The 16416-nt window shown below is 39.9% G+C and overlaps 1 protein-coding gene and 1 long non-coding RNA gene across 4 annotated transcripts in view; one reads left to right on the plus strand and one right to left on the minus strand.

Annotated features, from left to right (window-relative positions):
- The first annotated feature begins 159 nt into the window (after positions 1-159).
- On the plus strand, positions 160-2480 carry LOC140333498 (uncharacterized). Its single transcript, XR_011921377.1, has 2 exons — positions 160-253; positions 1400-2480. It is a non-coding gene; the product is annotated as an uncharacterized lncRNA (long non-coding RNA).
- Positions 2481-9102: 6622 nt separating this feature from the next.
- Positions 9103-16416, minus strand: part of CHD8 (chromodomain helicase DNA binding protein 8) — a 31325-nt gene continuing 24011 nt past the window's right edge. For 2 of the 3 annotated variants that reach the window (XM_072415177.1, XM_072415178.1), the window contains exons 29-38: positions 16236-16287; positions 15471-15672; positions 15171-15379; positions 14531-15040; positions 14159-14277; positions 13838-14038; positions 12757-12864; positions 11560-11706; positions 10600-10716; positions 9103-10230 (exon numbers count right to left, since the gene is read on the minus strand). In XM_072415177.1, the coding sequence (XP_072271278.1) occupies positions 9826-10230; positions 10600-10716; positions 11560-11706; positions 12757-12864; positions 13838-14038; positions 14159-14277; positions 14531-15040; positions 15171-15379; positions 15471-15672; positions 16236-16287 (2070 nt within the window). In that variant the 3' untranslated portion in view covers positions 9103-9825. The remainder of the gene's footprint in view (positions 10231-10599; positions 10717-11559; positions 11707-12756; positions 12865-13837; positions 14039-14158; positions 14278-14530; positions 15041-15170; positions 15380-15470; positions 15673-16235; positions 16288-16416) is intronic. The other variant, XM_072415179.1, reaches the window with a different exon arrangement.

The raw sequence follows: 16416 nt of genomic DNA on the forward strand, positions 1-16416 counted from the left end.
TGAAAGCCGATCACCTGCGAGGGTACACAACACGACAAGCACCACCGACAGCGACAGCAAGGAGAGCGGGAAAGCCCGACCTCAGACAGAGAGAACCGGGGGGCGGAGAGAAAGGACCGAGAGAGGCGGAGAAAGAGCACGTCCTACAGCGCCCCCTAAGGTCCAGCACAGGCATTTCACAAGGCCATGCTTTGCGGCGGCGGTGGAATTAGAAGGCTGCGAGTTGTGTACTGAGGTCACGTGACGCCCCTAGGTTTTACAGCTACATTACACTGAAACCAATTTATTTCATTTTTTTTTACAAAAAGATAGATATGAAAAATTAGCTGCAGTCATTGCAAAGGCATTTTGTCCTTTTAGTAGTAACAAAGGTGATACAAATGTTTAAATATGGTTATAAATCACCCTACTACAGAGAGAGGAGAATCCTGCTGATTCAGCACCTCTTATATTTTCCTTTTTGTTACATATTATTACTTTAGTAGCAATGTATCCATATATCAATGTATAGAAATATATGAGAAGGCTGGCACCATAGGCAAACATAAGAGGTGCAGAGTGTGCCAGTGGACGTGGGCCCCGGACCCTCCTCAGCTAACAGGGGCCCAAGTCTGTTCTGCAAAGGGTCCACAGGATAGTAGACAGCTGATATATATATATATATATATATATATATATATATATATATATTATATATATATTTGTCAAACATTTTTATTGTTTTTTTAACCCCCCTGGAGATCTAATTATGTCAGTATTTTTATGGCAAAAGCGGTGCACTGGTTTGCATGAAAATGTATTTTATATTGTAGGCCTATAATTCTTAGACATATTAAAAAAAAATCTGTTAAAACAAGGGTGCATTAAAATACTGAACCTGTAATATAACTGTACAGTAGCATATATAATATATATTATATATATAATATATTGATTCCTTTGTATTGGATTTAATACAGTTATTTTGTATTGAATCCAATACAAAATAGCTTGTATTTCACGACGCACCTCCCCGACATATGCAGGAACGTCAGTGCACTCGCCGGCAGAAGATCAGAGGAAGAAGACGCAGCCTGTGGATGGGATCCGACGGACAGGACGCCGATGGGACCAGGTGTTTTTTTTTTTTTAATGTTTTGAGCTACCCCAAGTGTTATGAATTTAAACATCATAAAAAAAACAGATTATAACAACAAGGACTTTTAAAAAATAGAATATGTCTTCGAATGTCTATTGCATCACATCAGTATTACAAGGGAGTGCTGAGAAGTTCCTGACTTTGCCCCCTTCCAGATGAAATTGAAAAATGAGTGTGGGGGCATATGACAGCCTAATATCTTAGTATGTAACTGTGCAAATATCAGGTCTTTGCAATTCTTAAAACTGTTTTTTCTTTTAGTAGGAAGCTGTGATGGCAGAGGCACAAGCAAGTTTCACATTGTTGGAGTTATGGGCCGTCATGAAGTTTTTGTTTCTCCAGGGAAAGTCAGCAAAGGACATTCACACTGAGATGTCACAAACACTGGGGGAGAAATGTCCTTCCTACAGCACTGTCAAAACCTGGATATCTCGTTTCAAGACTGGGCATTTCATCATTGAAGATGAGCCCCACAGTGGGCGCCCCCAACCTCAACTGACCCGGCAACCTGCGGTGCTGTCCATGAACTGATTATTGAGGACATCCACAAAAAAGATATCCCAGATACTTGACATCTCACAGAAGCGTGTTGGGTTTGTTATCACCACTATCGTAGACATGCGCAATCTTTCAGTGAAGTGGGTGCCGAAATGTTTAAAAAGTGATTAGAAGAAGGAACAAATTGAACCTTTCAAAGCCGTTTTGGCCCATTTTGAAACTGCACAGGACTTTTTGGCTAGGTTAGTGACTGAGGATGAATCCTGGCTCCACATCTATGATGCTGAAACCAATGGAACAGTCAAAGGGATGGCTCCACAGTGGGTCTCTCCAGCCAAAGAAGTTCCGAACCCAGAAATTGGCCAAAAAAGTCATGGCGTACGTTTTCTGGGACAAAGACGGTATTCTGTTGGTGGACTACCTACCTCAGGGCTCTAGTATCACCAGACAGTATTATGCTAACCTCCTGGACCAGCTAAAGGAGACAATTAGGACAAAATGCTGTGGAAAGTTGACCAAAGGGATCCTTTTTTTGCAGGACAATGCACCTGCGCACACATCCAACGTTGTGGCTGCCAAATTAAACACCCAATTGGTCCACCAACCCCCCTACTCACCTGACCTGGCCCCTTCATACTAATATCTGTTCCCGAATTAGAAGAAATACCTGAAGGGGCAACATTTTGACATTAGGACATTTCTGGCGTCAAAGATGCTGCTGAGAGCTGGTTTGTGGCCCAACCAAAGGACTTTTATTTGAACGGTCTAGAAAAGATGCAACTACGCTGTACCAAGTGCATCAGTCTCAGGGGGGAATATGTTGAATAAATGTGTTATTTCATAACTCCGGCTCTCTTCTTTCTGGGCAAAGCCAGGAACTTCCCAGCAGCCCCCGGTATCTTGGTATACAGTGGTTTTGAAAATTCAAAATAAAAACCTTTACATTCTCCTGTTATGAGTTTTAATGCTAATTTTAAATTGGTTCCAACAACTTCAATGCATTAAATAGATTCTATTACAATTTTCAACTCTAAATACTATTCTGTGACTACATAACCAAAAATAAAGGTATGGGATTCAAATCAGGAAAAAAAGTCAGGAGGAAGGGGGGAGAACATTAGGTTCTCATGCATTATATAAGCTGAAAGATAAGAGATGTAGGGGTCCCATGTGTTATGAAAAACTTGCATTCTATCCAAAAGCAAGCTATTGTTACCCGTGCTGCTAGAAGGAAATATGTAACCGTTTAGGTAAATTAATTTGGGTGACTGAATAGATGAGGTTCTGGATTCTGATCCAAAATCTTTTAACTTTTTGGCAACTGTGCCAGGCAGGTAACATAGTACCCATCTGACCACATTTCCTATAGCACAAGAGGGGAAGATCTGTATTTAGCTTATGTCTAATAGATACTAAGTACCAGCGCATTAGAACTTTAAAGAATATTTATTTTTTAATTAAAGGGTAATGCCTGCTGTATCTGGTATACATGGATGTAAAGAAAATCAATTAAATAGTTACCATGTGAGATTACCGGGCTGTATAAAGCTAGCCATAAAATGATCATCATACTTGCTGATGTGAATAGTTTTAGCAGGAATAGCCATTAAAAGAACTAAGCAACTTGGTTCTTAAAGAAGCTCTCTACCTCTAAAGAAGGTGCATTTAGAAGCTATTATCTATCTACCTATCATTATTATTACTATAAATATTAATATTAATAATTAAACAATATTTATATAGCCCCATCATATTATGCAGCGCTTTACATTGAAAAGGGGTTGTAAATTACAGACAGATACAAACAATGAAATAGGAGGAGGATAGGACCCCGCTCAGAAGAGCTTACAATCAAAGAGGAGAGGGAAGTAGCACACCTACTGTGAGGGAAGTAGGACCTACTGTAATTTTTTTTTCTAATATCAGATGCATCCTTAAAAATGTCTGCACTTGATTTTCACCAAGCAAAATGATACTCTCCACTATGCTATCTCCTCCCGAGTTCTTCCAGGTTTAGGATTTTTGGGCATTTTGATTGGCATGGCCAGGATGATGAAAGTCTTGGGCATGTGGGCAGGAATTTATTCCTCCTAGGATAGAGGAATGCCAATATTGTACACTAAACTGTGCATGCTTTCTGCAAAAGATTGTGAACAGGTAGGTAAGCATGTTTATTGTAGACATAAGATGCTTCTTTAGGGAAAAAAAAACAAACAGGTTGAAAATGTTTACTTTTCAAGTTAAGGTCCACTCTATATACACAAAAACAACACTGACCCAACACATTATTGTATTTAAAATGACATAGGCCTAATCCATTTTCATTATTTCATCAAAAATAACACCCCAAAGTAAACCTAAAAGAACAACAGGAGCTTCAATTTTCTGCATCCTATTAAAAATAATAGCTTTCTGAATCACTGACCTGCAACTTGGTTGGGATTTATGGGGTCTCTGAGTAAAATATTGTGTATTCTCCGCAACATACCCAAGAACTTTTAGAAATAAATAAACCTGAGATTCAGCAGGTAACGAGAAAGCTACAGAAATATTAAGCTATTAGGAATGTGGTTTGTCAGTAACAAATGATTGCGGGAAGAGGGGGGTGTCCTCAAACCGACCAATGCCCAATGAGTGGACACACATTCACAATGAAGGCACCACCATTGTGGTTCTTTAGCTCTGGCAAATTTGACGACACCGATCTTGGTGCAGAGGATTAGAAAGTCATCCATTCAGTCGTTCATTCCTAACATGTAGAATGCTGACAAATCTGAAACATAAAATTCCATACAGCAAATGTCTTAGGTCACTTGTTCTCTGCTGTTTGCTTGTTTCTTTAATGATTTATATAGATCCCTAAAATGGAATAGTCGGAATCCACAACAGACAACCCACTCCACCAGGAATGGATTTCTTTCCAGATAAAGAACTTACATTATATTATGGAAGAGGGAAAGATCAATCCCTGCAAACTGTAGAAGCAGTTTTTAAAATGTAAATAGAAGACCCACATGAGAAACAAAAAAAGGGATATCTGGAAAAGAATTTTGGGGGTGTTGTGAATAAGGAGACTGACAGACAGTTTTTTTTGAGTGCAGTTAAGGTGTAAAGTGCATGGATCATATTACAGGAGCTTATAAATGGATGCAGGTAGTTACAGTTATATCATTCATAGTTGGTAAACACTGCACCACTGCACCATTCATAGTTGGTAAACACTGTTAAGATTTGTCAATATACAGGTCCTATAACTTTTCTCTGACTGACTTGATTTAAATCCTTGTTCTGAGTTGGTGAAGACAATAGAAAATAGGTTATCCATAAATCCAGGCACTGATATTTCATATTTTTCTCATTGAGCCTGATTTATTATAGCTCACCAATGCTGGAGAGGATACACTTTTATCAGTGAAGTTGGGTGATCCAGCAAATCTGGAATGGATCTGGTCCAGTATTCAAAACATTTGTTAGCAAATAGCATATGACTTTGAACAAATCCATTTCAGATTTGCTGACTCACTCAGCTTTACTGATGAAATTGGAGAGCTTTAATTAATCGGGCCCATTGTCCCTTTGGTAGTTTTGGTCACTTCAGTTTAATGAATTGACTAGTGACCACAAAGACTGCATACATAGCCATTAAATACAACCTTTGGAGTTACACTTGTGATTTAAAAAAAAGTAATGCAGGCAATTTCAGTAGCTGGCCCCAAAGTAGATTTAAATAAAAAAAAAATCCTTTATAATCCCTACATATGGTACTCGAAAATTGTTATGTACCATGTTGGGTACAAAATTCTCAGTTTTCTTTGTCATTGAGAGACACAGAAAACATAACTTTCTAGACATGCAAAAGCAGCTCAAAAAGACAGTGTGAGGCCAATTCTTTCCACTACCAAAGTAAAATGTACAGAAATCTAACACTTGATACCAGGTGAAGTACCAAGACCAATTTTAAGCATTGTAGTAAGACTTGGACGCCTCTCATTTAGTACAGGCATTGTATTAAAATATATTGTATTTATATATCTATTGGTCTTTGAGACAAAAGATCCTGAAACCCTGGTAGATTCCATGTAGTGTCTGCTGGGGATCCTACTAGTGTGGCATATTAAATCCACCAATTATCACTGGAATGTATTTGGATTTTGTGAAGCCACTGAGGCTGCAGCTGCATACCATTTTGTGGTAAATGGCAATATTCACATTGACAGTATGGTACTCTGACTTCCAGTATGTCTCTGCAGTGCAACCTATAACAAAGTCGCTTTACTGAGCAGGGTGGCAGTTGTTAACATATCCTATTAAATGGTAGTCAGCGTTCTCTTTGGTTTGTGACATAAGACTGCTCCCCTTTGTAGATTGATATACACCACCACTGTAGTATTGTTGAACAGATCTCAGTAGGATGGTTCAATTGCCCTAAAGCAAAATCTAAACCCAGTTGATACTCACCTGTCCCTGATCTGTCACAGACGCCCCCATCTTCTTCATACCGGTCTTTGGCCTCTCTTGATTAGCCAGAGCCAAGAGGACTTCCTGTGTGGGAGCTAGATAGGTAGAGTAAAACTGCTGAAACTGTACTGCCACAGAAATTAGGGAAGTGACATCTTGTCCTGAAGAACTGAAAGGACTTTGTTATTCTAAGTTGTTATACCGGAAGGTGGGAAAGGGTGCAGGGAGTGAAAAGCCAGGTTGTAGCCCTGGGAGACAACCTCCCACACGTATCTGAACACACATGGCTCCCACAAGTATCTGAAACTCAATCTGTCCTAGCATCTGCAATTCCTAAAAATACCCCCCCCCCCGGAAAGTGTGGTGGTGCACCTTCATGAAAAAAAAAAACAACTTGTTTGAGGGCTTTGTGAACTGGCATGTAAAATGAGAAGCAAGCTTTGGAAATGAATGAGATTTTTTAGATAGATCAAGAGGGAGAAGACTTAGGCATCTGCTCCTCAGGTTTTTTCGTTGGGGATAACAGGATCAAGGGTAGTGGTGAAGAAACACTCCCTTGAAGGCCATGCAAACTAGATGTTTCTTAGAGACAGGATCCGCAGTCCTATATTTTAGGCAAAATGATCTCTGTATGTGTACAGAAAAAAGAGACCCATGCGTTTGATATTAGGGAGCACTAAGCAGAACATCACAGATGAAGCCTAAGGCTGCAAACATCCTAACTAAACTACTATAACCAAAGGATCAACTGCAGTGGTAAGATCCTTTTTATGGGACTTTGAGCAGTCCACCAGGGTTTGGCAATGTGAGGTCACAGCTAAGATAGCAGGACCTGCCAGGGAGAAAACTGCTCTTGAAAGAGCTTCCAATAGATTATTCTTTGGGCCATTTAAGACAGGCGAGTCCTCTAGAAATATGCTTGTCTTAAATGGCAAAATGGTCTCCCAAGGCTGAAACACTTCCAAGATAAGCTCAGGTACCGATTGTAGTGATGCAAAACAAGAAAGTCTCTTCAGCTGGTGGCTCAAAAGTTACTGAGGAACTTCAGGAGCTGGTGTAGGATTGTGCCTATAGTCCTGCAAGTCATTCAGAGACTAACTCAGCTATATGGACTATGACTAAAAGGGTAGATTCTCCTTCACAACCTATAGTGTTGGAGAGAACTCTGAAAAGGAAAAAAAGACTCTAGGAGAAGAGGGCAACATGATTCCAGGCTGCAGTTGCACTGAAGATTTTAGAAAAATTTGAACAGGAAATATCCACTACAGAGGGATTGTCTGGAATCACATGTGTTGTGACTGTATAGCAGTAAGTCAACCTATTGCTATGTGTTTGGTGCAAGAGCTCAAGTGCCTTTCAGAAACAGGGTCAGCAGCTGTTTACCTGAAAAGTATTTCATAGATAGCCAGTTATCAGTAATCTGATAATTTAGGTAGATAAAGCTAAAGAGTCAGGGTACTGAAACTTTAAAAGTGAAGTGAGGTTCAATATCTGGAATATGAATTTTTTATGAACATTTTTTTAATAATAATGTGTATTAGATTGTCTTTATAAAGTACTAATTCACAACCAATGGAGAGCTAATAAACAAATATTGCAAATTTTCAGCACTCCTCAAAGTGAAACGGGTATTGAAGGGCAAAACAACAGTCCATCTATTGTACAAACAAACCTTTCCATTTTTCACAGGGTATTCAGAAATTTAAAGAGTGTTCGTTGTCAAATAAATTGTGCTAAATATCATAATATAAATGGAAAGACGTTCTGGAGGTACCTACCAACATGCACACATACCTTACAAAATGCCCCTAAAGCTCACAAACGGGATTTGCAGTTATGGAGTTATGGGGCAGAATGTGAATGTGCATTCTGGCTACATGACTTTTTTTTACATTTGTCAATTTTTCAGTGGTTCACATAAACGTAACCATTAAAACATAAAACAAAACATCAGGCTTCTGACTTTAAGACTGACTTCTGACTTACATGTTTAAGGGAAGAAAGTCTTAGTAGGTCAGTGTAATAGCCAGGAAAACGGCATCATAAAGTATTTAGCATTGAGGGACATTAAATTTAAGAATTTATTCACATCTTGTTGAATTAGGAGGAGCTTTTATCACCGTTTTACAGACCTTGTTCTGTCTATGGCTGGGATGCTCTACCACAAAAACCATAGGGAACAGGCAGGATTTTTACTGCTAGATTATGAACAGGCAGGTAAGCATGTCTCTAAGTACATCGAGCTGTGCATGCGCATCCTGGTGCAGAATGCCGGGATTTGTGGGCATCATAGCAACCCTTGGGGCTGTGTGGGAGTTATATAATCCCGGCCTGGCAAATCAAGATGGCCGAAGATTGAAGACCTTGAAGAGGAGAGGATGGCAATGTCCACAACAGAGCAAGGACAGGCAAGTGTAAATAAAAATTTATGAGCAGGCAGCTATGTTAAATTTTAAAGCACTGATGGGTGTATGTTGTATGAAGCGGTTTTCTTTTATCTGTTTGAGATTCACGTTAAAGAAAACCTGAACTTGTGTCACATTTTTTCCTCTTGTGTAGGTACCTTCAACAAGCGCATTTCCTTTTTTCTATGGATTGATAGAGCAGAGCAGCCTCTCACAACCTGTCCAGTAAGATCACCCATCATATTTACAAGCCATGGTGCAGGTTGTTTAGGTCCACTCTCAACTTTCCATTGCATATTAGAACATTTTAGACAGTTTAGACCAGTGTTTCCCAAATAGGGTTCTGTGGAACTCTAGGGTTTCTCCAGAAATTGCTGGGGGAACAATTTGTACCTCTGAGGTCAGTCAGGTGATGTCAACAGGACAGAAAGTGAGGGTAAAACTTTCCGATCGAGACACAGTAATAAAACTCCAACAAATTATGTGACTATTGCCCACTCTACCCACATTTTACCTTAACATTTGCATACTATTTTACAAATAGGTGTACAAAAAAAGAAAGCCAACAATTAATTTCCACAGCTTTGTGAAAGACACAGTATATTAAATCAAGGAGTTTATTCATTTCACGTATGACCGAGGAGGGAAAGTGAAGGCTGGCAGCCTTACACTCCACACCCTAGAGAACAGTTTCTGCTCCTCAGTGTCAGGTCCCACATGTACACACAAGCAAAGTGCCCTTTCCCTCCCTCATACATATTTTGCACAGGAATAACTCTGCTTTGCAAAGATTTCCATATGCCCTGTGCAGAATAGCAGGCTGCAGTAATCTTACTGCAACATATCCAAGTCATTTCATTCTCATACCAGTGACCTATGGGATTGATGCACATCAGGGTTGGGTGAATAGTGGAGCACCCCAAATGGAATAGAGACTTGTCACCCAGATCCTAAAGTGCCTTATTGCACTGTAAGACTTTTCATAACGTCCCAGAACCTGTTTTGCGCTAGAGTGTGGTGCAAGGCCCCTTCCAGCAATAGAGTTAATATTATTAATTTAAAAATAAAGAAAAGTTCAAAGCCTTATTTCATTAGTCTTTTCTGATCCTGCGTGTATCCCGCCGCAAAGGATCCAGGGACATAGAAGTAGAATAAGCCATAAAGTCCTGAAATGGGGTGGTAAAGAAAAAAACCAAAAAAAAAAAAACCAAAAAAAAATACAGGCTACTGAGTGGTGGACAAGGCGGTACAACGTCTCTATATAGAGAGGGTTTGGCCCTGCATCTCTGTGGGTTGTTCATGATTCCCACCAGGGGGAGGGTCCTATCAAGGTCTGTCCAATTCATCACCACTGGAGGAAGAGTTTGCTGGCATCATAGGGTCATCAAGCAGAGAAAAATGTTGCTGTTGGGGCTCATAACCCGATAAATCATCACCAAAACTAGGTCCTTGAATTCTGCTTGCAGAAGCTGCGTGCAGGGGGTGGTAACGAGGTATTGCCAGGCCAGCAAGTCCAGACTGATGCAGCATTCCCTCTCCTGCTGTTCCATACATGGCCCGCAGAGGATTAGAACTGGGTTCTGGTTTAGGGTCCCGGGAGAAGGAATGAGAAGTGTCACCAACACCATGATGTCCAGATGACAAAAGGAGTTTGGAAGGAGGGCGTTTCTTTCGCTTCTTGGCTGCTGTGGGTAGGTGTGGAGCATCAAATGTATTTTCTGTGAATGAAGACTGGATAGAGGAAAAAAATATAACTGATTAAAATGTTAGCAGGAACCCACCGCCTTTAAATGTATACATCCTTGTAGTCCCTAAATTATGAGGATTTAAATAAATAAAACAAATAACTCAAAGTGGAAGAGGCTAAATAAAAATACGCATGTTTGGTATCTAATACCAAACATATATTCAGAAATGAAATCTAATGGACCAATTTTTAACACCGCAAGTCAAAATCTGTAAATCAAGATGTAATTCTGTAATGAAAATCTGTCATATATTCTGCTGCTTATGTTTGGTGCTGCTTCGCTGGAAAGTTGTAAAATCCTTCAGACTGAGTAAGGCCAGATTGTACCATTACATACTAAGTAAAAAGCTCACCTTTTTCCCATTGTGATGGTGGGAGGTCTGCATAGTGCCTAAAATACCAAGTGCTGCTGAAGATGATTTGGATTTTTTACTCTTGTGTTTCTTGCGTTTCCTCCGGTCCTCCATGTACTGTGAAAAGTAAACACATAAACAGGACTTATTTTCCCTGACAATCCCAATTTGACAATAGACTTTCCAATTTGCTATTCTAGTAGAAAAAGGTATCTCATAGGTCCAATGTGTTTTTTAACTGAAAAGTTCTTTTTATTATAAAGTATTTATATAGCTCCAACATATTACACAGCGCTGTACATTAAATAGGAATGTGGTTCTTCAGTACCTACTATCTGATGCCTTTCCCAAAATCAGGAAGTTAGCAAAGCCAGAAAAAAGTGATAGGTAATTACACTGCTCATACAAAAATACACTGTGAGCAACTCCTGCCTAACATAGACATCTGGAAGCGCTCTGCATTTGTCTGAAACAGGGGTCGGCAAACTTTTATGGCCAACAGGCCATTTCAGGGGTGGGCAGGAGTAGATTAGGCCGGACACCGAGTACCGCCCTAATGGCTCCGCCCACCACCAAGGAACACCCCCTGAAGTGAAATCCCTCTCCTTCCTATGCATTGCAGAGGAGAGGGATTTCCCTTCAGGGAGCTCCCCCTATTTACTGCAGCGGCGGAAGTATCAATGCCGGCCACGGTAAATAGGGGAGCCACAGCAAAGAGGCGGCTGTGGAGCTCCGGTACTTCGTAACGCCCCCTGGCCAGTCTGCGGAGCCACATCTTGCTGGCCGGCATCACCCAGGGGGCGTTAGGCCGGAACGAACTACCAGCTAGGCCGTATCTGGCCTAAAGGTTTGAGTTTGCCGACCCCTGGTCTAAAACATTCATTCTAAGTGCCATCAGAACGGCATTACTTTCTAAAATGTATAAATACAAAAAATGTACAAGTTTAAAAGTTTTCATACCGCTAGAAAACGGGGATCCACAATGAAGTCAGGATGCCTATGCAACCACTCATGTAACTGGCAGCGCCTGGGGGCTTCCTCCCCGAGTAGCACAGTACCATCCCTCTGATTTACGACTGGAATGCGAGCATCCATGTCTAAATCCATCTGAAATTGAGACAGAACAATTATTTAGTAATTTGAATAAATGTAAACACATCCCTTGTCTTTGATTTTTGAAAATCTTTACTACCCTCAATCCCTTCTTTCTTCACAGATGAATTCCTTGCACATTTTTGGATATCCTCATACCTTTCCAGAAGGGCTATAGGTGTCTCTTTGCTTTTCTTTTGTCTGCGAGCACACCACAAGACACATTCTCCCTACAACTTTATTATATCCTGCATTGGGTCTGTACACACACAACAGAACGCCAGTACATGCCCTCATATCCTAACACATTAACGTGACCCTGTCAGATGATGAAATCTCACCAATAAAGGAGCTCTTATATTAGCCATTCAAGTAGCTTGTGCTCTCAACCTTCTCTGACAGTGATGCAACCTTGGTTATTCTCTTCAGCATTTAACACTGCAAGGACTGTGGGATACCTGTGTCTTCATATGAATCACACTGAAGCCCATTCCACCAATTTTGTAAATTTTAACATACATAAATATATATACATGTACACACACACAGACACACACGAAACCCCTACTATAATTACCATATCCTCAGTTTACAGTACATTAGCATAATGGTCCGTAGAAAGACCTCCTCTTACATTGCTGGCCAGTGCGAAAAATGTCATCCTCACAGATAGCCAAAACGATCATTGGCGTTACATAAACAGACCTCAGGGTCACAAATTTCTCATTTCTCAAGGAACCAATAACACCCTCAGGAGGGACCATATGTGAAAAACACTGCACTATACAAAGACTTTCCCCAATTCATTCTGGCCAAGAGACTTGAAATGATAAATTAATTTACACATGAATAAGGGACAGTTGGCAACACTTGTACGATTGCTTTACTATACAGTGAACACATGCTGATCTTCAAGGAGGAAACTTTGCTGCTAACAGCACATTATTGGTGATCATATGCATGCCCAAAACTGATATTTTAAATATACAAATTTTACCTATCATTTTTTATTTTTTTATTAATGCTGCAATCAGAAAAATAATCCTCAGAAGTGAAGAAACTCACCTGGGCCAATTTCTTTTTACTTTTCTTCTTATGTACATGCTGTACAGATTCAACTGCTCCATTACCTAGAAGCTTGTGTTTCTGAAATTTAATTTTTAGCCCTTCCTCCTGCAACAGGACAACAATAGAGATTAGATTTAAATGAAAGAGGATTAACGGAGGACCTTAAAGAATACAATTCTAAAGCTACGTACACACTTCCAATTATTATCGTTGGAAAACCAACGACGAACGTTCCTGCACGATATATATGAACGATCGTATAGCACCGATCCTGCACATAGAGTTAACGACACGATCGTTCGTAGATATTGTACACACAATAGATACGATCGTTTAAGCGATAGAGGAACTATGTGCACGACAGGAAAGTGAACGGACGTTCGTTCATCACGCATGCTCTGAACATGGACGATCAACGAACGACCGTACACACGAACGATGTTCAACGATCGTCGCCCAATCCGATCCGCCGTCCGGTCGTTCGTTTCCAACAATTTTCCTCGTTCGTCGGCGTCGTTGGTTACTTTTTTACTAACGATTTTTTGCCCAATCGATCGTTCGTCGTTCGATTGGAACGATAAAAATTGGAAGTGTGTACGCACCTTAAGATTTGCAGGTGTGGAGCTGGATAAATAAACAGTATAATATTGTTGCAAAATTAAGCATACTGCTAAACAGGTTTAAAAAAAAAACATTCTAAGTGACACACGTGACATCTATCAATGAGCTACCAATACTATTCATTAAATTCTGTCAGTTGGTGCTTTTTTAAAGTTAGTTGTTTCTCCAAACATCAACTACATTAAAACATCCTAGTGAATTTGAATCTAGTTGCAAGAAACTTTTTATGCTGCAACCCCTCCTTCTCTGGCTGTCTGTATGTAAAAAATCAGCAGGCAGCCTGGAGTAGATGTTCCAACATCAAATATATGGGAGAGCCAAAAATCACACAATTACAAGGAGAAAATACTGCACTACTTTGCCTGGATGAAAACATACTGCTTCATATATAGGCTACATACCAAGTTTTACATTTTTAGTTTTGATTAGAAAATAAGAAAGATACAAAAAGACTTACACTTTTGATCTGGACTGTAAATTCCTTTGGATCAGGAGCAGAGCGTACGTGTGTGAATGTGGCAGGGCTTTGTTCCTCTGGGGTTGGTGACATGCTGTCAGGACTGTCACTCAGTGGATCTGAAATTCTCCTTGGTGAACCCCATTTACCAGTCAACACTGCATTGCAGACTTGTTCAATTCGACAAATGAGAACCCGATCCTGTATAATTTAACATACTTTTATCAATTTGCTATAGTAGCATCACTAAACATTAATTGAAATGTACAATTTTGCGCTTCTTCAGGAATTATGTATGATTTTGTTTTTCTTTTTACTTACTTTTGGCCAGTCTGCACTATGAAGACTCCCCAGAACTGGTTGAGCACTGTCCTCAGATTTTAGGTCTGCTGGGGACAATCGATTTTCCTCATCAAATAACCGAGATTGGGGTAAACCTGCTAATAAAATTTAAAACAAAGGTTTCTACAAAAATACAGAAATATCAAGATGAAAACCTCTTTCAAAGTAAATTTTTTTAAGCGCATATAAAGGGTGCACTGGCTTCCTGACCTCAGGATTTGTCTCATCCTGATTTACACCATTCATAGGTCTGCAATTATGCTGACAAAATTGCAAAGGAAATGCTCTCGTGCATGGCACTGAAAAAAAAAAGAACCAATTCTAGATTGGATAAAATTTCAAAATGCTCACCATTCAAATTAGCTGCTTTGCTCCCATTGCTCTCATCAGATGAATCATCTGTGTTGGATGAAGAAGATGCTGAGGAGCAAGAAGATCGTCGTGGTGCTGGAGAGGAACTGACAGATGAGGACAGTGAAAGAATATGGGAGGCTTGAAGTTCTGTTGAAGGAGGAGGAACTGTGGATGGAGTGGATGGGCGGGATGAATTAGCCATGCCCCTAGTTTGGAGGTAGCTGAGCCGGCATTTTAGAAAAGAAAACGAAGGGTCAGGCATAAGTGTAAGGTCTGTACGGCTCAGTCCATATCGAGCTGCTCCTTCAAGAAGCTCCTTATCATGACGGCCACTCTCCCACCACTCCGGTAATTCAGGGTCTGGCCGGCATAAGGACAAACGTGCAGGAAGCAAAGGATGACACAGGACCTGCTCACGCACCCTACGCAACAGGTCAAGGCGGAACAAAGCTCTTGATGCTCTTTCTTCAGAAATAGGTTCAATGAAGAGAGATGGGTCGGGAGATTCTGGAGATATTTAAATAAAATACATTTTAAAAAAAATTATATAAAAATACACAAATATCAAATCAACAAAAAGGCAAAATTAAAAAAACAAAAAAACAAAAGAGTAAACAGCAAATCTCACGTTACTCACCGTCTCCTGCAACTGGTGGTAAACGGCACACTTGCCGACACATTGCCACAAAACCATGAAAATATTTAAGTAATGACTCATCCATTTTCTTGTCCAATCTAGCCAGACTACGGAATCTCTGCCAGTCATAAAGCTGTGTATCAGGGTCATACTCAACCCCAAAACTGGAGAGAACACGGAAAAAGTCACAAGCCTCCCTACGAGTCCACCTGTTTGAAACAAAATTTAAAAAAAATAGTCAGGCAACACCTAAATAATGGCAATAACATACCCCTCTTCTATAAAATGTCACATGCTCACCTCTGCTGTTTTTCCCGAAGTGCAATTTCCTTCAATTTAAAAGCTGCCTCGCAGCGTTTCTTTCGCTTATCACCTCGTTCAGCAGCTTCAATTTTCAACTGTTCTCGCTTATAACTGCGTTGGTATGCGGTGATAAGCCGACGAAGGCGGGCAGTCAATGCAGATCCAGGTGGCCATAACATGCCACTAGGCACTGGAGCTACTGCAAAAAAATGAAGGCTGAATGTCAATGACCTAACCACTTTAGAATTGCTACATTTTATTCATAAAATAATGTTATTCTAGATTGCTAAAATGTGTGCACGTTTTTGATATGGTATTTAGTTGTCCCACACACATGTTGTTTTAATCTTAATAGCAACATTTTACTACCACTTCTACCACCTTTCTTTGCAAATGAAACAATAAACAGCATCCTTTTGTGCACTTTAAAAGACCAGCAGGACTCCCAATTCTCTACATATATACAGAAAATAATGTCCAATGGATAAATCTCTGAGCTGAGTAAATGAGCGTTTTTGTCCCCAAACAGCAGAGAGGTATAACCAACAGTGAAGTTCTGTGTCTTTATGTTCATCTAAATGACAACCTTCTAGAGAAAAGGCACCTACCTCAACTACAAAGCCATAATACATTCTCTTAAAAGACAGTTTTAAAGCCTTTGATCTTTTATCATGAGTCATCTTGTATATTATGTTTAATTAAGAAACTTATTTGTACTAAAAAAAAAAAAAACAATTCATGCTGTCTTCATTTTAAACTTACCTTCTTCACCATCAACCACAGATATTTCCTCATCCATCATAAGGGGATCCATCTACAACAGTATTTATTTATACAGTGAGTGCAAAGAAACACTTTGGGGGCTTTCAATGTTATACAATGACAGAGAAGAAGGCAAACTGATATATAACTGATATAAAAAAACACAAGCAGGGATGCTCAC

This window comes from Pyxicephalus adspersus, chromosome 6 (assembly GCF_032062135.1).
Source record: "Pyxicephalus adspersus chromosome 6, UCB_Pads_2.0, whole genome shotgun sequence".
Lineage (NCBI taxonomy): Eukaryota > Metazoa > Chordata > Amphibia > Anura > Pyxicephalidae > Pyxicephalus > Pyxicephalus adspersus.